Source organism: Pelobates fuscus, chromosome 6 (assembly GCF_036172605.1).
Source record: "Pelobates fuscus isolate aPelFus1 chromosome 6, aPelFus1.pri, whole genome shotgun sequence".
NCBI lineage: Eukaryota > Metazoa > Chordata > Amphibia > Anura > Pelobatidae > Pelobates > Pelobates fuscus.
The window spans coordinates 296935300-296958269 of NC_086322.1; the positions used below are offsets into that span (position 1 = coordinate 296935300).

Consider the following 22970-nt stretch of genomic DNA (forward strand, 5'->3'; position numbering starts at 1 on the left):
TTATCCATCACAAACATCCCTATTACAAATTTCTAGCGAATATATAGTTATCCTCCTCCTCGTCTATGGTTATATGTTTGTTAGTTTAATTTTTTAACCAATTATCTTTTTTTTTTTTTTTTTTTATACTTAATAGGGACTCCTCAAGGGAGATTTCCCCTGATTTTTGCTAACAAATAACGTGTGTTTATGTAAATAGCAGGAGGTGATGGGCAATCATTTTGTTTGACGTATTGTTACAATGTAGGATGTGAAGCATACCTCCCAAGTGCCCCTATTTAGGAGGACTCAAATCCCACCTTTTCTAGAAGCTCCATATTGTTGGTGTGTCTGGGTGTATAACAGAGCTCCACAGCAATAATACTCCCAGTAATGTGTCTGAGTGTATAACAGAGCTCCACAGCAATAATACTCCCAGTAATGTGTCTGAGTGTATAACAGAACTCCACAGCGATAATACTCCCAGTACTGTATCTGAGTGTATAACAGAGCTCCACAGCAATAATACTCCCAGTAATGTGTCTGAGCGTATAACAGAGCTCCACAGCAATAATACTCCCAGTAATGTGTCTGCGTGTATCACAGAGCTCCACAGAAATAATACTCCCAGTAATGTGTCTGGGTATATAACAGAGCTCCACAGCAATAATACTCCCAGTAATGTGTCTGGGTGTATAACAGAGCTTCACAGCAATAATACTCCCAGTAATGTGTCTGAGAGTATAACAGAGCTCCACAGCGATAATACTCCAAGTAATGTGTCTGGGTGTATAACAGAGCTCCACAGCAATAATACTCCCAGTAATGTGTCTGAGTGTATAACAGAGCTCCACAGCAATAATACTCCCAGTAATGTGTCTGTGTGTATAACAGAGCCCCACAGTAATAATACTCCCAGTAATGTGTCTGAGTATATAACAGAGCTCCACAGCAATAATACTCCCAGTAATGTGTCTGTGTGTATAACAGAGCCCCACAGTAATAATACTCCCAGTAATGTGTCTGAGTGTATAACAGAGCTCCACAGCAATAATACTCCCAGTAATGTGTCTGTGTGTATAACAGAGCCCCACAGCAATAATACTCCCAGTAATGTGTCTGAGTGTATAACAGAGCTCCACAGCAATAATACTCCCAGTAATGTGTCTGAGTGTATAACAGAGCTCCACAGCAATAATACTCCCAGTAATGTGTCTGAGTGTATAACAGAGCTCCACAGCAATAATACTCCCAGTAATGTGTCTGAGTGTATAACAGAGCTCCACAGCAATAATACTCCCAGTAATGTGTCTGAGTGTATAACAGAGCTCCACAGCAATAATACTCCCAGTAATGTGTCTGTGTGTATAACAGAGCCCCACAGCAATAATACTCCCAGTAATGTGTCTGTGTGTATAACAGAGCCCCACAGCAATAATACTCCCAGTAATGTGTCTGGGTGTCTAACAGAGCTCCACAGTAATAATACTCCCAGTAATGTGTATTTAAACTACAGTAATACATTTAGAAATCAGTCTGTGGAAATAAGATACGTTGTTCTTCTTATAATTTGTAAAATTATATTTTCTAAAAACATTTAATTATATTGTATAAATCATATTTTAGTTGCATTAAATGATTGAAACAAACATTATAGTTCCATGGTGGCCGTTTAGGTGCCCGGCATTCTTCTGCAGGGCGACGATTTCATCCAATCCAATCTATACCCATTGCAAAAATGCCACACTGCGCCAATCAGACCTTGTGATAGAAATTAAAGAGTTAGTGGCTGAGTGGCAGCCATTAGTGGCATCAGGCACTTGCAGAGTTAAAATGGGGGTGAGGGGGAGACGGGGGGATATAGCACCCAGTCAAAATTATTTAAATGAAGTGGTCTGGGTGCCTCTAGTGTGCCTTTAATTGTTGTTAGTATGTAATCTAAAATTTCTCAAATCAACCCCTTCCCCGGACTACACCCCTAAAATTAAAGTGTCTCTCTTTGCCGGTTTGAAATGTTAGGCGGTATGAAGGAGGTGTAACCAGATTACATACCAGGCTGTGCGTAATTTTTATTTTCTTTGCCCCATCACACCCTGGTGCTCTTTGAATCGTGTTTCATGTCTGAATACAGCCTTATAAAAATAAACTGGTCCTGGCCTGCAGAATTGGATTTTAAATAAAGTTCTTTGTCAGATGTGGCAGATTTGTGTAAGGAAGGGGATTGGACTAAACCTGCTGACGCGCAGTGTTCACCTCCTGCTCCCATCAATGAGTCGCTCGGGATGGCTCCCAAGATATAGATCAGCAGAAATGGCCGGGATTCTGCTCATCACATGCAGACACATTCATGTTCGGCAGTTAAAAGCCTTCTGTAAATTAAGTGAGATTTTATTGCAGCTGATTTCAGATATGCGGCTGTAACACTTCCTACTATGGGGTTTCATTTTCCAAAATCAATCTGTGTTTTATTCCCTCCTGGTCCCCTACATCAGAGATCTGACAGTATACTTCTAGGAACTTAATCTGTGGATCGGGACTGACTGGATACACTGCAAACACCCCAGATAAATAGCGCTAAGTGAAAAATCACCCATTTAACCCCTTAAGGACCAAACTTCTGGAATAAAAGGGAATCATGACATGTCACACATGTCATGTGTCCTTAAGGGGATAAAAACTCACAGTAATGTGCAGTGTGTATGAGTGTATCACAGAGCTCCACGGCCAACAAACTCACAGTAATATGCAGTGTAACAAACACACGGACACTCGTGAAGAAAAATATATAATAAAAAAACTTAGCTGATAGGTACACTGCTTCCCAGGGTTATCTCCCAGCTGATAACCGTATAACAGAACTGTGTAATTGATGGGCTATTTTGGGTATCTGCTAGTATACCTATAAAGAAGGACAAAACATAGTGCAAATATTGCTACAAAACTTATTTAAAACTTTCGGTGATTAATATGCACTCACATATTCCAGGCAAATCAAGCGTGTTATGGGTGCCTCCCCTTGGTGGAAATGGTTTTTTTTTTTTAATATGCAGTGTGTATGAATGTATCACAGAGCTCCACAGCAATAAAACTTGCAATGTGCAGTGTGTATCACATAGCTCCACTGTAATAAAACGCACAGTAATGTGCAGTGTGTATGAGTATCACAGAGCTCTACAGTAATATACGGATACTTCTAAAATTCTTAATTTGGTTAAAAAAAACAAAACAAAAAAAAACAGAAAACGGATGCTGATAAACCCATTGATTATGTGTATAAATCAGTCCAGCATGTTATCTCGTTACATCCTACAAGAAACACAACAACTTCATGGTAACCAACCTCTGAGGAGTAAAGTCCCGTGTGACACAGTTAGTTGTCATAGTGTTGAGCTGCCAATGACACACCGGGATATACATTGTTTTTGCTGCTGGAACTTGTTGGTGAATTGCAGTCTAGAGTTAGTAAATAGGTCGCATTGTAGGTGTTTTTTTAGTTGACCATTAAAAGGACTTACCAGGCCGAAACTGACCCATTCCCTGTAGATAAACCTTTAAATTATAGGTGAAAACAAGCATACTTGTTGTTTCTTCATGTGTTGTAAATCCTTTGGATTTGTGTCTTTGATAATGAGCTCTGCTCACACCAGGAAGTAATCCAGCCAATCAGGATGCTCTCTTACAGTTGGCTGGAGTATTTGCTAAAGGTTAATATAAAGTGGAGTTACCATTACTTGACACGATGATGTCATTGCCCCATAATGCTCAGGGCCTTCAAATGTCCTCTTGAGTGTATGTAAGGAAATTAAGTATATTTGCATAGTATGCCCTAGCTGTGCCAGGACGGGCAGTCATACAATGTATATTATGAAATAAAAAATGAACTCTCAGATGTGACCATTCCGCTTTAACTTATCTGTAGCAAAGTTTATCCCACATGTCCCAGCACAGCTATGCGTTATGATTCCTACGTGTCGGCAGCCTGTGTACCAGCACACCTTCCCTTATCTGTCTGTGCTGTTTTAATGTGTGTTAATCAAGTGACTCAGATTACACAGCTTGTTCTGTGAAACCGCAAATTAATTTCCTTCTGGTGATCTCATTATTTGTTCTCCAGATATCCAGGGAGCTATCTGGTTTTAAAGGCATTTCTAACACGTCGGGTTTACCAGCAGTAAAATCGCTTCATGGTGACAACAGAATGCTGGCCTAAAGGATGCTTAGCATAATAATGTGTGAACAAGGAATGCACAATGTGGCTGAGGATACTGAGAGTTGCTGACAGGTGTCAAGTGCTGAATATTCTGTACTCAAGACAGAGTTATACACTCCGAATGGCTCAGAACCGAATGGGACAAAACCATCTGGCTTCATATGGGGCCAATCGGACTTCAAAATCCGAACATTGTTCATGGAATTCTTCAATGTCCGGATTTTGTAATTCAGAACTCAAATGGGCCAGAACTTGGTCCAGAGTTCATCCAAACGAACACTGGCGGACGGCTAAAATCTGGAGCAAGTAAAATAAATCTGGCCCTGGAGGCTTTAACTCCGGGTCCAGATTAGAAACAAAAATCTGAACTATTTGAATGCTGGCCGAGCTGTTATTGTTTAATTAGTGACATATGTTATTATGGCTTTTTATTTGGCCATTTTTGGGGCTGAAGAAAAGAAGAATGAAAAGAAAAAAGACTTTGTATGGGAAGTAATTTTTTTTAACAGGTGTTAAAGTCTCCCCCATTAATATTTAAAGTAGCCCCCACCCAATGCCCACAGGGACGGGACCTTATCTAGTAAATGGGCAGTAATTGCCCACTCCTGACATGCTGCCATTGGTAAATCTCCGATTCCGATATGCTGTAAATTGGGTCAGATGCTGATTTTACCGAACGCTTCCGAACGAATGTTACAGTATTGGTAAGACCAATCGAATCCTGACTGCACTTGGCTTTAGTAAAGACGCTTATTTATAATGCGGTTGGAATTCAGTCATTTTCACCGGATTTTGTCCAAACCCAGTGTTTAGTGAATACCTCTGAGAGTATTGAGATTGAGCAGATCTCTGTGATTCTGTTCTAAAAGCTTATATTTTAAATCCTGCCATCACTCAGCACTAAGAAATGAACGTATCAGGGAGGCGCAGTGCAATCTGGGATTTTGGCAGCTCGGTTTCTCTGATATGTGCATGAGCTGATCTCTGTGTACAAGGATGGAGTGGGTGGTACTTGTTCAGCTGTCTTTCAGTAGAAAGGGAGAGGTAGGTGCCTGTATGTAAAATGAGTCATATTGTATCAAAATACTTCCAATAACCTTACTTATAATTTAAAGTAAACAAAATAGCTATTCCAGAAGGTGAGACAAATGATCTCTATGGACAATGAATACAGAGTAAGATCTCTATTCTTGCAGAGAACAAAAAGAATATTAGAGGGATACTATAGTGCCAGGAATACAAAGCTGTTTTTCTGGCAGTATAGCTCCCCCTGTCGCCTCGCGCGCCCCCCTCCCAGTGATTAAAGGGTTAAAGACCTTTTATTTACTTACCATATCCCAGCGCTGATATCCCTCAGTGCTGGTCGAAACTCCTCCTTCGTCCTGCGACAAGCGGGCTCTAATGTGCATTCGCGGCAAATGCTGCGCACTCATTAGACCTCCCAATAGGAAAGCATTGAATCAATACTTTCCTATGGGGAAAAAATCTGACGCTGGAGGTCCTCATGCAGAGCGTGAGGACGTCCAGCGTCAGATACCGGACTAGAGGTCCGTTTCAAACCAGGAAGCCCTCTAGTAGCTGTCTGTTAGACGGCCACTAGAGGCAGACGTAGTGCTGCAATGTAAACATTGCAGTTTCTCTGGAACTTGTTTAACATTGCAGCACTGAGGGCAATAGGAACACTGTACCCAAACCACTTCAATGCGCTGAAGTGGTCTGTGTGCCCACAGTGTCCCTTTAAGGGGTGTGCTGTGGGTATAAAAGATGTGTAACTGAATGTGTTGTCTTGTGTCTTCCAGATTCCTGCTGGTTTTTTCCTGTTTGGTTCTGTCCGTCTTCTCCACAATCAAAGAGTATGAGAGCAGCTCGGAGGGCGCACTCTACATTCTGGTAAATGAGAAGTGCTTTCTTTCTGTTGGTGACAGTGTCTCGCTGCCTGGCTGTTAAACATGCTCTCTGATGTATCTTGCAGGAGATCATAACCATTGTGGTCTTTGGGGTGGAATATTTTGTCCGAATTTGGGCTGCCGGCTGCTGCTGTCGTTATCGCGGCTGGAGGGGGCGCTTAAAGTTTGCCCGCAAGCCATTCTGTGTGATTGGTAAGAGAAAGCAATGCACTGGGCGATGGAGTTTCCGTGTGCCAGGAATTCTAAAACCGTTTATACTGGAGATACAAAACATTTGTTGACATATGTTAAAAACTAGCTCATAATAGGCTGTAGGAAAAAGGGACGTTTGAGCTATTCCTGGACTTGAAAACCAAATGGATTGGCTAATACTTATCCTGTGTCCTTATTTGGAAATAATACATAGTAGCACAGGAATCTAGGTTGAAAAAAGTCTCAAGTCCATCAAGTTCAACCGTCCACACATCAGTTTCTCCAGTTTATCCAAAAGAAGACTAAAAACCCAGTTTGAAGCCACGTCCAATTATGACACAAACAGGGAAGATTCCTGGATCCATACGCTGTTATCACCTACATTAACCCCTTAAGGACCAAACTTCTGAAATAAAAGGGAATCATGACGTGTCAGACATGTCATGTGTCCTTAAGGGGTTAAAGGGACAGGCATCTCTTTCAGACAATTGTCTTCTTCAAAGGCTTTAGCTTTGAATGAGACAGTCCCCTCACTCTGCAGGCTGAACAATGCTGGTAAATATGATTTGTTTCATATTTATTTGGTTGTTCTGGCTTATGCTTCCCACACCCTCTCGGGGGGAGGGGGCTACTGATCTAATGTGTAACAGATACAGCAAACATACTGCAATGTGGATGACAACTAAATCGCGCTTTGCTCTGCGGTACAATGTTTGCATCCACTTGCCGAGGGGACTTATCTACGAGGGGGTCCAACCTCATATTTCACATATATAAACGAAAGAATGAAGACATTGTGTCCCATTATCAAAAATATACTGTTGCCAATCTATTAAAAAATATATATATTTAGTTTATTTCAAACAGATTTAAACAATTCATCCTGTATCCTGAAATTTGTCTTTTCTCAGAGCCCCTATCAGCTGAGCACTCTTGTAGGATATAGTATACAAATTGTACTTGTTGCATTTATGTGACAAACTCTCCCCAACTACTGTGGACAAATTGTCTTTGTTTGACAAATCTACTTGATCCCACACCATAAAAAAACCAAAAAATAATTTATCCCATAAAGCAAACATTAATGGCTTAAAGGACCACTATAGGCACCTAGACCACTTCAGCTCAATGAAGTGGTCTGGGTGCCAAGTCCCTCTAGTTTTAACCCTGCAGATGAAAACATAGAAGTTTTAGAGAAACTGCTATGTTTCACTGAGGGTTAATCCAGCCTCTAGTGTCTGTCTCACTGACAGCCGCTAGAGGCGCTTCCCCGATTCTCACTGTGAAAATTACAGTGAGAAGACGCTGGACATCCATAGCAAAGCATTGAGTAATGCTTCCATATTGGCTGTTTAAATGCGCGCGCGGCTCTTGCCGCGCATGCGCATTCGGATCTGACGTCGGCAGAGGGAGGAGAGTTCCCCAGCACAGAGGGAGCCTGGCGCTGGAGAAAGGTAAGTGGCTGAAGGGGTTTTAAGGTAAGTGGCCCTGAGGGTGGGGGGGACCTAATGACTCTATAGTGCCAGGAATATGAGTTCTCTGCCATATAGGAGTTAAATCACTTTGTTTATGCAGGCCAGGCCACACCTTTATGCATGTGACTTGCACAGCCTTCCTAAACACTTCCTGTAAAAAAAACATCTAATGTTTACACTTCCTTTAGTGCACAGTCTGTTTAATCAGGAATTTCTTATCTCCTGCTTTGTTAATATCCTTCTAGAGCAGGGATAGGCAACCTTCGTCACTCCAGATGTTGTGGACTACTTTTCCCATGATGCTCTTACAGCCTTATTGTTGGCAAAGAATCATGGGAGATGTAGTCCAGAACATCTGGAGTGCCTAATTATGCCCACCCCTGTCCAGTGTGTAATTAAAGTTCAATTTACAGAGTAGGAGATACAAACTTCTAAAGTAAGTTAACCCGAACATTTTTTTCATGCATGCTGCATAAACAGAAACAAAAGTGATTTAACTCCTAAACGGACGATAACTGAGCAGTGAGACTGCGGGTGCATGATCTATACACCAAAACTGCATCATTAAGCTAAAGTTGTTTTTGGTGCCTATAGTGTTCATTTAAATCTGCAATGTAATCATTGCAGGGTTAAAGGGGCAGAATATGAAGAGGTCTGGATGCGTATAGTGTCCCTTTAATTGTGCTTTAAATACTCTCACTTTATTGCTGATCTTTACCTGCATGTTGTGTTATTAATTAATGCATTTATTAAAAAAAATTCTCATTCCATTTTATATTTTTTTTGTTTGAGTTCAAGTATAATGTTGTAGTTTTTTTATGATGCATTAGATTATATGTATTTATCATGTTTCCTCTGTAAATGAATGGATACTCTGTGTATAGTAGGAATGAATCATTATTGATCCATATGCAGCTATAAAATCCCGCCACAATGGAACTCGAGTGATCTTCGAAAAAATACGTTGTATACGAAATGCATTGATCTGTGTGAGTCTATAAGCCATTACCGTTTGCCTTATGGGATGAATAGTTTTTAATCTTTTTGGAATAAAGGTAATATATTATTTTAATTGGCATTTGGGGTGAAACTGAGAGGCGTGCCCAACAATGCAATCTGACAAAGTTTATAGTAAGTTTATAAAATGTTCTCCTTCTTTACATGTTTTTTTTGCTTTGTATATTTGTTTAGAAGTGTTTGCTGTAAAAGCCTGATTTTCCTAAATATCATAATTATCTTTAGAATCTGATACACAACCTATTTAGGCAAACAAATACACAGCCTTTTTGTTTTTATTGTTTCCACTGCTGTAGGTAAGCTTTCCTTACTTCAAGTCTCAAAGAATGACCTCTTGTCCTATGTACATTCCTGTTAATAAACAGATGACCAGACAGCTGTTTGTATTGATCCTGTATATATTTGTTTAGGGTTATAATATCCCCTCTTAGACACCTTTTTTCTAAAAGACACAATTTCACATTTTCTAGCCTTTCTGCATAACTCAAATTTTCCATTCCCCTTAATAATTGTGTAGGCTACATTGGACATTTTCTAATTCCCCCCCTTTATTTTCTTTAAACAATGCCTAAATTTGCATCGCATATTTAAGATGGTGTCCTACCACGGTACCCCTTTTTATGCAAGAATGGACATTACTGTCCTTTGGAACTGCTGACCGACATTGCACATTGTTGCCCAGTTTCTTGCTTATAATTATTCCCAAGTCATTCTCTTTGATCCCCAACTCAACCCCCTTTTAGGGAATAAGCTGCTTGTGGGTTCCTCACCCCAAAATGCATAACTTTGTTCCGAGAAATCCTCTTTTTCCTGATAATGTGCCAATGGGTGTGAAATGCATTGGGCATCTTACACCCGCCCCACCCTTCTTGCTCAGCTAGCATTTAGGAATAAAATAACATTTTCCATTATTCAAGGTATTTATTCTCCAGCATGAATTGTACCTACTCCTACCTCTTGACCTTTACCCAGAGTTAATCTACTAAGGCTTCTGACCATATTTAATTCATGTGCTTGTGTTTGATCTCCTGACATTATTTCTACGATGATGTATTGCAGCTGTAGGGGTCTTGTTTTTTCCTCCCATGATAATCGCCTGGTTCGTTTCTGGTCCTCAAGGGCTGTTTGAGAAGCTTTGATCTCTGGTTTTGATGGGAATTACCTTTTATAAAAGTCAGAACAGGATGAGCTTAGTTTAGACCCAGAGTTATTGGAGATGTGGGTCAGCATTGCCTTACACATGGTTGCTGTCACTAAGACATTTTTGTCCAAGATGTTCTTGTTCCTGAATAATTTTTCCAATTCCTGCTGTGCGGTTAGTCTGATGTTACGTTGAAGGTCAAGACGAGGCAATGGGAACCTAAAAAAAAAGTGACCGGTTTCTCTCTCCATGCAGACATCATGGTTCTTGTGGCCTCCATCGCAGTCCTGGCTGCAGGTTCCCAGGGGAATGTCTTTGCTACATCTGCCCTTAGAAGTCTGAGATTCTTGCAGATTCTGCGCATGATTCGTATGGACCGGAGAGGAGGGACATGGAAACTTCTGGGCTCAGTGGTGTATGCACACAGCAAGGTAAATATATTGTTCAAATGCGTATGTGTCTTGGTGACGCCATTAACATGTCTACAATACATGGTCACAAGTCGTCACACACACACAGCAAGATAAATTCACATATTGTAACCACTTTACTCATCCTCTAGAGGCTCTATTTCTGCACAGTCCAAGGAGGGAGTCAATCTGAAAGTCACTGTTTAGGAGAGCTCTAGCTGGGTTTTTAGTAGAGAGCACCATGGCTACGCAGCACTAGTGATGGACTTATCACTAATATTATTGAAGTGTTCTCTCACTATATAGCTTTTTAAAAAAACATTATCGTTGGGAGAAGCTACCCCTCGTGGGTAAAGACCTGCCGAGGTCCTTACTCCTGCTCATACAGGAGCAGAGTTGTGATTAAATTAATGAGCAGGGTTTTTGAGGATTTCTTCTCGGTTTCTTCCCCTCTAACTCCTTTGTTAATCTAGAATTAGACAACTTTCCTAACCTCAACATCTGAGGAAAGGGATTTAGGGGTGATTATTTCTGATGACTTAAAGGTAGGCAGACAATGTAATATAGCAGCAGGAAATGCTAGCAGAATGCTTGGTTGTATAGGGAGAGGTATTAGCAGTAGAAAGAGGGAAGTGCTCATGCCATTGTACAGAACACTGGTGAGACCTCACTTGGAGTATTGTACGCAGTACTGGAGACCATATCTTCAGAAGGATATTGATACCTTAGAGAGAGTTCAAAGAAAGGCTACTAAACTGGTTCATGGATTGCAGGATAAAACTTACCAGGAAAGCTTGGAGGAAAGACGAGACAGGGGGGATATGATAGAAACATATAAATACATAAAGGGAATCAACACAGTAAAGGAGGAGACTATATTTAAAAGAAGAAAAACTACCACAACAAGAGGACATAGTCTTAAATTAGAGGGACACGGGTTTAAAAATAATATCAGGAAGTATTACTTTACTGAGAGGGTAGTGGATGCATGGAATAGCCTTCCAGCTGAAGTGGTAGAGGTTAAAGGGACACTATAGTCACCTGAACAACTTTAGCTTAATTAAGCAGTATTGGTGTATAGCACATGCCACTGCAGCCTCACTGCTCAATCCTCTGCCATTTAGGAGTTAAATCCCTTTGTTTATGAACCCTAGTCACACCTCTCTGCATGTGACTTGCACAGCCTTCCATAAACACTTCCTGTAAAGAGAGCCCTATTTAGCAAGTTCTGTTTAATTAAGATTTTCTTATCCCCTGCTGTGTTAATAGCTTGCTAGACCCTGCAAGAGCCTCCTGTATGTGATTAAAGTTCAATTTAGAGATTGAGATACAATTATTTAAGGTAAATTACATCTGTTTGAAAGTGAAACCAGTTTTTTTTTTCATGCAGGCTCTGTCAATCATAGCCAGGGGAGGTGTGGCTAGGGCTGCATAAACAGAGCAGTGAAATTGCAGGGGAGTGATCTATACACTAAAACTGCTTTATTTAGTTAAAGTAATTTAGGTGACTATAGTGTTCCTTTAACACAGTAAAGGAGTTTAAAGGACCACTCTAGTGCCAGGAAAACATACTCGTTTTCCTGGCACTAGAGTGCCCTGAGGGTGCCCCCTCCCGCCCGGCTCTGGAAAGGGGAAAAGGGTTAAAACTTACCTTTTTCCAGCGCTGGGCGGAGAGCTCTCCTCCTCCTCTCCGCCTCCGTTCCGCCCCGTCGGCTGAATGCGCACGCGCGGCAAGAGCTGCGCGCGCATTCAGCCGGTCGCATAGGAAAGCATTTACAATGCTTTACTATGGACGCTTGCGTGCTCTCACTGTGATTTTCACAGTGAGAATCACGCAAGCGCCTCTAGCGGCTGTCAATGACAGCCACTAGAGGCTTTGGGGGAAGGCTTAACCAATTTATAAACATAGCAGTTTCTCTGAAACTGCTATGTTTATAAAAAAATGGGTTAACCCTAGCTGGACCTGGCACCAAGACCACTTCATTAAGCTGAAGTGGTCTGGGTGCCTAGAGTGGTCCTTTAAGCATGCGTGGGATAGGCATAAGGCTATCCTAACTATAAGATAAGGCTAGGGACTAATGAAAGTATTTAGAATACTGGGCAGACTAGACGGGCCGATTGGTTCTTATCTGCCGTCACATTCTATGTTTCTATTTAAGCTGATGCTGGTTTGCTGGAGGTTTAATCGGAATTGGAGCATTTGAAATATAATATTGACGTTCCACGTTACTTTCACTGATTGGCATCTCACTACTTAGTAGATCAGCCTCTTTTATTTTGACCATCGATGGGCAGACTTTAGGATTAGCTGCAAGTTGGCATACGTTGATTGACCTGGGGGGAAGTTTAACCTCCCACTTAAATAAGTCAGAGGCGGTGGAGTTATTCCTGACGAAGGTGCATTAAGCACCGAAACGTGCGTTGGGCGTTTGATTGTAATTACAGTGTAATATATAGTCCCTTGTGTACGTATGACCCTTCAGCTCAGGTATCGCCGGCATGTCATGGTAGGCAGGTAACAATCACTCTTAAAGGCACTCAAATGCCACTCCTGATTATTTTAGAGATACCTGAATCTCTGAATCTTATCATTGATCAAAGCGCCCACGGAATTCCACAGATCGTTCTCCTGAGACACTGATACCCCACTGTGTGTGTGACTTACACTTCTCCTAAACAGCCGTTTTCACCAGTTTATTTTTCATTTTTTTTATTTGTTAAACAAACGTGTGTAACTAGACAGAATGGGACAGATGTACAGACAGGAGCATTTAGCTAAAAATGGAAAAGGGGGGGTAAGGGCTGCGCTAGAAACTAAAACACAGTAGTAAATATCAATAAAAACCAGACCAAATGGTCACAATAAAATGGTAACAGCAAAATAAGTCTCTAGAAAAGTCTATGTAAAATAGATAAAAAGAGTGCTTTGGAGTGGTAAAAGTATTGAATAAAAGCACCATCGGCTCTTACATGAGTCCTTAAAATGTGTTCTATTCCTGGCACACACATAATAATAATATTTAGTACCTGTCAATTCACCAGTAATGATGACACCAAAAAATGATCATATCCTATCACTCAGCACCACAAACAAATGTGCAGATATTACTAATAATACAAATATACATTTTAAATTGTGTATGGGTTTTTATGCTATGAACCAGAATATTGACATCACACAATTTTATTTAATTTTTTTGATTGTTGGCAACCCTTGTGATTGTTGTTTGCTCTCATTTGAAGGAGCTGATAACTGCCTGGTACATTGGATTCCTGTGCCTTATCCTGGCTTCCTTCCTGGTATACCTGGCAGAGAAGGAGGAGAATAACATGTTTGATACCTATGCAGATGCCTTGTGGTGGGGACTGGTGAGTTCCGATGCCATTACTGGAATAATGCAGATTAATAGAACTCTAAACCTGGCGATTTCGTTTTTATCGTTTCTCTCTTTAGATTTTTAGCCTTCACTTGCTCCTTTAGTAATGCAAACCTTTCAAAACTCTAGTACCACAACCCTGGGCTCCTCAAACATTTCCTCACTTGAGCATTCCATCCTCCGTGTCTCCAATCTTTAGAGCCCCAAACTACTCCAGTCACTATTATCGGCATTCTCTAGATCACAAACCTCATGGTTTTCCTCCTCAAATAAATAAAATGTTGATATACTCACAACAGGCAAGGGTTTAATGACTCCAGTAAAGCATTGGAGTAAGATCAGGTCTGCTCACACTGGCTAGGAGGTCCAAAGTGAAGGTCGGTCTCGTACTGTTAGTAACTTGACAAAATCCTGATGCATTCCTTTATCATACGGCCTTAAGTGCCCCGGGTCAATCCTTCTAACCAATTATATATTGCATTCATGAATCTGGGCCCTTCCTTAGATTTTGTGCAGAATAATAAATATTTGATATTCCTAGTTTAATAACTCATGTCAGTTTAATTTCAGTCATGTTTTTGGTAATGATAAGGTAATTATGTGCATTATTTTCTTTATCTGTTCTCCAGATTACACTCACCACAATCGGTTATGGAGATAAATATCCCAAGACGTGGAACGGCCGACTTCTCGCTGCTACCTTCACTCTGATTGGAGTCTCCTTTTTTGCTCTTCCTGCTGTAAGTATTTCAGGGTCATGGTGGACTGTACACAGATATTAATACATTTATTGCAGGGTTTATAATTCAGTGTTTGTTTGTTTTTTGCACCATTTGGTTTTCGTTTTATATATGTTTTTGGATGTGTATTTATATAAAGGACGCTCTACTTTGTTGGCAGCACCTATTTATTTGTTGGTTTTATTTGCTAATTTTTTTGCTGTACTTTATTTTGTCAATACTCACTGTATATTGAACGTGTGGGCAAGACATTTGCAGGATCAGATTCTTTCTCAAAGTTTGCACTTTACTTTAACTAACTTTAACTTGTCCTCTTGCTCATTTTGACTGGTCCTTGTCCTCCTCCTCAGTTTTTCCGTTCTGTGTCCCCTTGCTCAGTTTTTGCCGGTCCTTGTCCCGTTGCTCAGTTTTTGCAGGTCTTTGTTCCCTTGCTCAGTTTTTGCCGGTCCTTGTTGCTTGTTTTTTGCAGGATCTTGTCCTCTTGCTCATTTTCTTTGACGGTTCTTATCCCCTTGCTCAGCTTTTGCCAGTTCTTATCTCCTTGCTCATTTTGTGCAGGTCCTTATCTCTTTGCCTGTTTTTTTGCCGGTCTTTGTCCTCTTGCTCCTTTTTACAGGTCCTTATCTCTTTGCTAGTTTTTGCAGGTTCTTGTCCCCTTGCTCAGTTGTTGACGGTCCATGTCCCCTTGCTTGGTTTTTGCAGGACATTGCCCTCTTACTCAGTTTTTGCAGGTCCATGTCTTATCGCTCAGTTTTTACAGGTCCTTAACTCTTTGCTCATTTTTTGCAGATTCTTGTCCCTTTGATTGGTTTTTGCAGGACCTTATCCTCTTACTCAGTTTTTGCAAGTCCATATCCCATCGCTCAGTTTTTGCAGGTCCATATCCCATCGCTCAGTTTTTGCAGGTCCATATCATATCGCTCAGTTTTTGCAAGTCCATATCCCATCGCTCAGTTTTTGCAGGTCCATATCCCATCGCTCAGTTTTTGCAGGTCCATATCCCATCGCTCAGTTTTTGCAGGTCCATATCCCATCGCTCAGTTTTTGCAGGTCCATATCCCATCGCTCAATTTTTGCAGGTCCATATCCCATCGCTCAGTTTTTGCAGTTATGGAGCACTGAGATGCTAGATGTCACTTATCTCTTTGCTAGTTTTTGCAGGTTCTTGTCCCCTCGCTCAGTTATTGACGGTCCATTTCCCTTTGCTTGGTTTTTGCAGGACCTTGTCCTCTTACTCAGTATTTGCAAGTCCATATCCCATCACTCAGTTTTTCAGGTATCTCTTTGCTAGTTTTTGCAGGTTCTTGTCCACATGCTCAGTTTTTCCACGTCTGTGTCCCTTTGCTTGGTTTTTGCCAGTCATTGTCCCCCTTAGTTTTTGAAGGTCTCGTTTTTTTGCCGGTCCTTGCACACTAGTGCTTTTGATCAGGTCTCCCCTTCACAGTTCTGTAAGTTCATAAATCTTTCTTTCTGGCATAGTACCAATGTTTTACATAGTGTACTCTTACAGGGAATTCTTGGATCGGGGTTTGCACTTAAAGTTCAAGAGCAGCATCGACAGAAACATTTTGAAAAGAGGCGCAACCCAGCGGCAGGATTAATTCAGGTAAGATATTACTAAACATTGAGCCTATTGGTCCTATCCTGCTTAGCCTGTGTTGGACATTGTGTAGGAGACGCTATGTCTATACCAAGACTCTGCCCACCACTGTCACACAGCAGGCACTCCTTGCAAATGGTCAGAAAATAGTGTTTTTAAACAAAAGGTGACAAGGATTTGGGAAAGTTGATAACAGATCAATTAGAATGAGCTACACGCTTGATAAACTCTGTCTAAAACCAAATATAAATTGACGCAGTGAGACCATTGTATAATTCAAGAGTTTTTCTGCCTATTTTCCGTTTCAGTCTGCCTGGAGATTCTACGCCACCAATCTGTCCCGGTTAGATCTCCACTCTACCTGGCAGTATTACGAGCGGACAGTCACGGTGCCCATGTACAGGTATCACATCACATGTATGACATCATCATTCCATCTCTGACATGGTTTCCCAAGTGCAGTGTGCAGGCAATGCCCCTTTGTGTCATCGTTTAACTATTTTAAGTTGTTTTATTTTAACTATAGTTGTTTTATTTTAATTCCATATTTTTCATTTTGCGTTATTCTAAATTCCTGTTAATTTTGCATTAATTTTGTTCTTTTTTTGTGTGTGTGTTTTCCTTGTTTTCTTTTTTTATTATTTTTTTCACACTCATCCTACTCATCTCTCCCCATTACACCTAGCCTTATATTGTGTCATATCTACACCTGAAGACGGCTTGCACCCAATGGATACATGGTAACTACTTTTTAAATAATGGTGTGATGTGGAGTGTGGTGTGATTTTGCTGAAATCAGGTGATGTTTTTAAATTCATTGAGAATTATACCCACTGCAATATTTGATCCTACTTAACTGCCAAGAATTGTTATGACTGCACTGAGCACTTACAAGGAAGTTAGTTGTCCCTGTCCTAGATCACGGGCCTGCCTAGATGTCATCATCATATGGCACTGAAAAGGTTAGATTTGACTGTGAATGGGCACAAAAAATGTAATGGAGCACTGAGATGGTTAGTTATCACTGTCATGGAGCACTGAGAAGGTTAGATGTCACTGTTATAGAGCACCGAGAAGGCTAGATTTCACTGTTATAGAACACTGAGAAGGTTAGATGTCACTGTCAGAGAGCACTGAGAAGGCTAGATTTTACTATGGAGCATTGAGAAGGTTAGATGTCACAGTTATGGGGCACTGAGAATGCTAGATGTCACTATGGAGCACTGTGAAGGTTAGATGTCACTGTCAGAGAGCACTGAGAAGGCTAGATTTTACTATGGAGCATTGAGAAGGTTAGATGTCACAGTTATGGGGCACTGAGAAGGCTAGATGTCACTATGGGGCACTGTGAAGGTTAGATGTCACTGTTATGGAGCACTGCGAAGGTTAGATGTCACTGTTATGGAGCACTGAGAAGGTGAGCTATCACTGTCATGGAGCACTGAGATGGTTAGTTGTCACTGTCATGGAGCACTGAGAAGGCTAGATGTCACAGTTATGGAGCACTGAGAAGGCTAGATGTCACTGTCATAGAGCACTGAGAAGGTTAGATGTCACTGTCATAGAGCACTGTGAAGGTTAGATGTCACTGTCATAGAGCACTGAGAAGGTTAGATGTCACTGTTATGGATCACTGAGAAGGTTAGACGTCACTGTCATGGAGCACTGAGAAGGTTAGACATCACTGTCATAGAGCACTGCGAAGGTTAGATGTGACTGTCATAGAGCACTGCGAAGGTTAGATGTGACTGTCATAGAGCACTGAGAAGGTTAGATATCACTGTCATAGAGCACTGAGAAGGTTAGATATCACTGTCATAGAGCACTGAGAAGGTTAGATGTCACTATGGAGCACTGTGAAGGTTAGATGTCAGTGTCATGGACCACTGAGAAGGTTAGACGTCACTGTCATGGAGCACTGCGAAGGTTAGCTGTCACTGTTATAGAGCACTGAGAAGGTTAGATGTCACAGTTATGGAGCACTGAGAAGGCTAGATGTCACTGTCATAGAGCACTGAGAAGGTGAGATATCACTGTCATAGAGCACTGAGAAGGTTAGATGTCACTGTCATAGAGCACTGAGAAGGTGAGATGTCACTGTCATAGAGCACTGAGAAGGTGAGATGTCACTGTCATAGAGCACTGAGAAGGTTAGATGTCACTGTTATGGAGCACTGAGAAGGTTAGACGTCACTGTCATAGAGCACTGAGAAGGTTAGATATCACTGTCATAGAGCACTGCGAAGGTTAGATGTCACAGTTATGTAGCACTGAGAAGGTTAGATGTCACAGTTATGTAGCACTGAGAAGGCTAGATGTCACTGTCATAGAGCACTGAGAAGGTGAGATATCACTGTTATGGAGCACTGAGAAGGTTAGACGTCACTGTCATGGAGCACTGAGAAGGTTAGACGTCATGGTCATGAAGCACTGAGAAGGTTAGACATCACTGTCATGGAGCACTGCGAAGGTTAGATGGTACTGTCATGGAGCACTGAGAAGGTTAGACAACACTGTCATGGAGCACTGAGAAGGTTAGATGTCACTGTTATAAAGCACTGAGAAGGCTAGATTTCACTGTTATAGAACACTGAGAAGGTTAGATGTCACTGTCATAGAGCACTGAGAAGGTGAGATATCACTGTCATGGAGCACTGAGAAGGTTAGACGTCACTGTTATAGAGCACTGAGAAGGTTAGATGTCAGTGTCATGGACCACTGAGAAGGTTAGACGTCACTGTCATGGAGCACTGAGAAGGTTAGATGTCACAGTTATGGAGCACTGAGAAGGCTAGATGTCACTGTCATAGAGCACTGAGAAGGTGAGATATCACTGTCATAGAGCACTGAGAAGGTTAGATGTCACAGTTATGTAGCACTGAGAAGGCTAGATGTCACTGTCATAGAGCACTGAGAAGGTGAGATATCACTGTCATAGAGCACTGAGAAGGTGAGATATCACTGTTATGGAGCACTGAGAAGGTTATATGTCACTGTTATAGAGCACTGAAAAGGTTAGATGGTACTCTCATGGAACACTGAGAAGGTTAGACCACACTGTCATGGAGCACTGAGAAGGTTAGATGTCACTGTCATAGAGCACTGAGAAGGCTAGATTTCACTATGGAGCATTGAGAAGGTTAGATGTCACTGTTATAGAGCACTGAGAAGGTTAGATGTCACTGTCATAGAGCACTGAGAAGGCTAGATTTTTACTATGGAGCATTGAGAAGGTTAGATGTCACTGTTATAGAGCACTGAGAAGGTTAGATGTCACTGTTATGGATCACTGAGAAGGTTAGACGTCACCGTCATGGAGCACTGAGAAGGCTAGATGTCACAGTTATGGAGCACTGAGAAGGCTAGATGTCACTGTCATAGAGCACTGAGAAGGTTAGATGTCACTGTCATAGAGCACTGAGAAGGTTAGATGTCACTGTCATAGAGCACTGAGAAGGTTAGATGTCACTGTTATGGATCACTGAGAAGGTTAGACGTCACTGTCATGGAGCACTGAGAAGGTTAGACATCACTGTCATAGAGCACTGCGAAGGTTAGATGTGACTGTCATAGAGCACTGCGAAGGTTAGATGTGACTGTCATAGAGCACTGAGAAGGTTAGATATCACTGTCATAGAGCACTGAGAAGGTTAGATATCACTGTCATAGAGCACTGAGAAGGTTAGATGTCACTATGGAGCACTGTGAAGGTTAGATGTCAGTGTCATGGACCACTGAGAAGGTTAGACGTCACTGTCATGGAGCACTGAGAAGGTTAGCTGTCACTGTTATAGAGCACTGAGAAGGTTAGATGTCACAGTTATGGAGCACTGAGAAGGCTAGATGTCACTGTCATAGAGCACTGAGAAGGTTAGATATCACTGTCATAGAGCACTGAGAAGGTTAGATATCACTGTCATAGAGCACTGAGAAGGTTAGATGTCACTGTCATAGAGCACTGAGAAGGTTAGATGTCACTGTTATGGAGCACTGAGAAGGTTAGACGTCACTGGCATGGAGCACTGAGAAGGTTAGACGTCACTGTCATAGAGCACTGAGAAGGTTAGATATCACTGTCATAGAGCACTGCGAAGGTTAGATGTCACAGTTATGTAGCACTGAGAAGGTTAGATGTCACAGTTATGTAGCACTGAGAAGGCTAGATGTCACTGTCATAGAGCACTGAGAAGGTGAGATATCACTGTTATGGAGCACTGAGAAGGTTAGATGTCACGTTTATAGAGCACTGAGAAGGTTAGACGTCACTGTCATGGAGCACTGAGAAGGTTAGACGTCACGGTCATGAAGCACTGAGAAGGTTAGACGTCACTGTCATGGAGCACTGCGAAGGTTAGATGGTACTGTCATGGAGCACTGAGAAGGTTAGACAACACTGTCATGGAGCACTGAGAAGGTTAGATGTCACTGTCATGGAGCACTGAGAAGGTTAGACGTCACGGTCATGAAGCACTGAGAAGGTTAGACGTCACTGTCATGGAGCACTGCGAAGGTTAGATGGTACTGTCATGGAGCACTGAGAAGGCTAGATTTCACTGTTATAGTACACTGAGAAGGTTAGATGTCACTGTCATAGAGCACTGAGAAGGTGAGATATCACTGTCATGGAGCACTGAGAAGGTTAGACGTCACTGTTATAGAGCACTGAGAAGGTTAGATGTCAGTGTCATGGACCACTGAGAAGGTTAGACGTCACTGTCATGGAGCACTGAGAAGGTTAGCTGTCACTGTTATAGAGCACTGAGAAGGTTAGATGTCAGTGTCATGGACCACTGAGAAGGTTAGACGTCACTGTCATGGAGCACTGAGAAGGTGAGATATCACTGTCATAGAGCACTGAGAAGGTTAGATGTCACAGTTATGGAGCACTGAGAAGGCTAGATGTCACTGTCATAGAGCACTGAGAAGGTGAGATATCACTGTCATAGAGCACTGAGAAGGTTAGATGTCACAGTTATGTAGCACTGAGAAGGCTAGATGTCACTGTCATAGAGCACTGAGAAGGTGAGATATCACTGTCATAGAGCACTGAGAAGGTGAGATATCACTGTTATGGAGCACTGAGAAGGTTATATGTCACTGTTATAGAGCACTGAGAAGGTTAGATGGTACTCTCATGGAACACTGAGAAGGTTAGACCACACTGTCATGGAGCACTGAGAAGGCTAGATTTCACTATGGAGCATTGAGAAGGTTAGATGTCACTGTTATAGAGCACTGAGAAGGTGAGATATCACCGTTATGGAGCACTGAGAAGGCTAGATGTCACAGTTATGGAGCACTGAGAAGGCTAGATGTCACTGTTATAGAGCACTGAGAAGGCTAGATGTCACTGTCATAGAGCACTGAGAAGGTTAGATGTCACTGTCATAGAGCACTGAGAAGGTTAGATGTCACTGTCATAGAGCACTGAGAAGGTTAGATGTCACTGTTATGGATCACTGAGAAGGTTAGACGTCACTGTCATGGAGCACTGAGAAGGTTAGACATCACTGTCATAGAGCACTGCGAAGGTTAGATGTGACTGTCATAGAGCACTGCGAAGGTTAGATGTGACTGTCATAGAGCACTGAGAAGGTTAGATATCACTGTCATAGAGCACTGAGAAGGTTAGATATCACTGTCATAGAGCACTGAGAAGGTTAGATGTCACTATGGAGCACTGTGAAGGTTAGATGTCAGTGTCATGGACCACTGAGAAGGTTAGACGTCACTGTTATAGAGCACTGAGAAGGTTAGATGTCACAGTTATGGAGCACTGAGAAGGCTAGATGTCACTGTCATAGAGCACTGAGAAGGTGAGATATCACTGTCATAGAGCACTGAGAAGGTTAGATGTCACTGTCATAGAGCACTGAGAAGGTTAGATGTCACTGTCATAGAGCACTGAGAAGGTTAGATGTCACTGTTATGGAGCACTGAGAAGGTTAGACGTCACTGGCATGGAGCACTGAGAAGGTTAGACGTCACTGTCATAGAGCACTGAGAAGGTTAGATATCACTGTCATAGAGCACTGCGAAGGTTAGATGTCACAATTATGTAGCACTGAGAAGGTTAGATGTCACAGTTATGTAGCACTGAGAAGGCTAGATGTCACTGTTATGGAGCACTGAGAAGGTGAGATATCACTGTTATGGAGCACTGAGAAGGTTAGATGTCACGTTTATAGAGCACTGAGAAGGTTAGACGTCACTGTCATGGAGCACTGAGAAGGTTAGACGTCACGGTCATGAAGCACTGAGAAGGTTAGACGTCACTGTCATGGAGCACTGCGAAGGTTAGATGGTACTGTCATGGAGCACTGAGAAGGTTAGACAACACTGTCATGGAGCACTGAGAAGGCTAGATTTCACTGTTATAGAACACTGAGAAGGTTAGATGTCACTGTCATAGAGCACTGAGAAGGTGAGATATCACTGTCATGGAGCACTGAGAAGGTTAGACGTCACTGTTATAGAGCACTGAGAAGGTTAGATGTCAGTTTCATGGACCACTGAGAAGGTTAGACGTCACTGTCATGGAGCACTGAGAAGGTTAGCTGTCACTGTTATAGAGCACTGAGAAGGTTAGATGTCAGTGTCATGGACCACTGAGAAGGTTAGACGTCACTGTCATGGAGCACTGAGAAGGTTAGATATCACTGTCATAGAGCACTGAGAAGGTTAGATGTCACAGTTATGGAGCACTGAGAAGGCTAGATGTCACTGTCATAGAGCACTGAGAAGGTGAGATATCACTGTCATAGAGCACTGAGAAGGTTAGATGTCACAGTTATGTAGCACTGAGAAGGCTAGATGTCACTGTCATAGAGCACTGAGAAGGTGAGATATCACTGTCATAGAGCACTGAGAAGGTGAGATATCACTGTTATGGAGCACTGAGAAGGTTATATGTCACTGTTAT

The 22970-nt window shown here is 41.9% G+C and overlaps 1 protein-coding gene across 6 annotated transcripts in view; it reads left to right on the forward strand.

Annotated features, from left to right (window-relative positions):
* Positions 1-22970, forward strand: part of KCNQ2 (potassium voltage-gated channel subfamily Q member 2) — a 61255-nt gene that overhangs the window by 11995 nt on the left and 26290 nt on the right. For all 6 annotated transcript variants that reach the window (XM_063459557.1, XM_063459555.1, XM_063459558.1 and 3 more), the window contains exons 2-8: positions 5989-6079; positions 6162-6288; positions 10177-10352; positions 13575-13700; positions 14338-14448; positions 15959-16054; positions 16357-16451. In XM_063459557.1, the coding sequence (XP_063315627.1) occupies positions 5989-6079; positions 6162-6288; positions 10177-10352; positions 13575-13700; positions 14338-14448; positions 15959-16054; positions 16357-16451 (822 nt within the window). The remainder of the gene's footprint in view (positions 1-5988; positions 6080-6161; positions 6289-10176; positions 10353-13574; positions 13701-14337; positions 14449-15958; positions 16055-16356; positions 16452-22970) is intronic.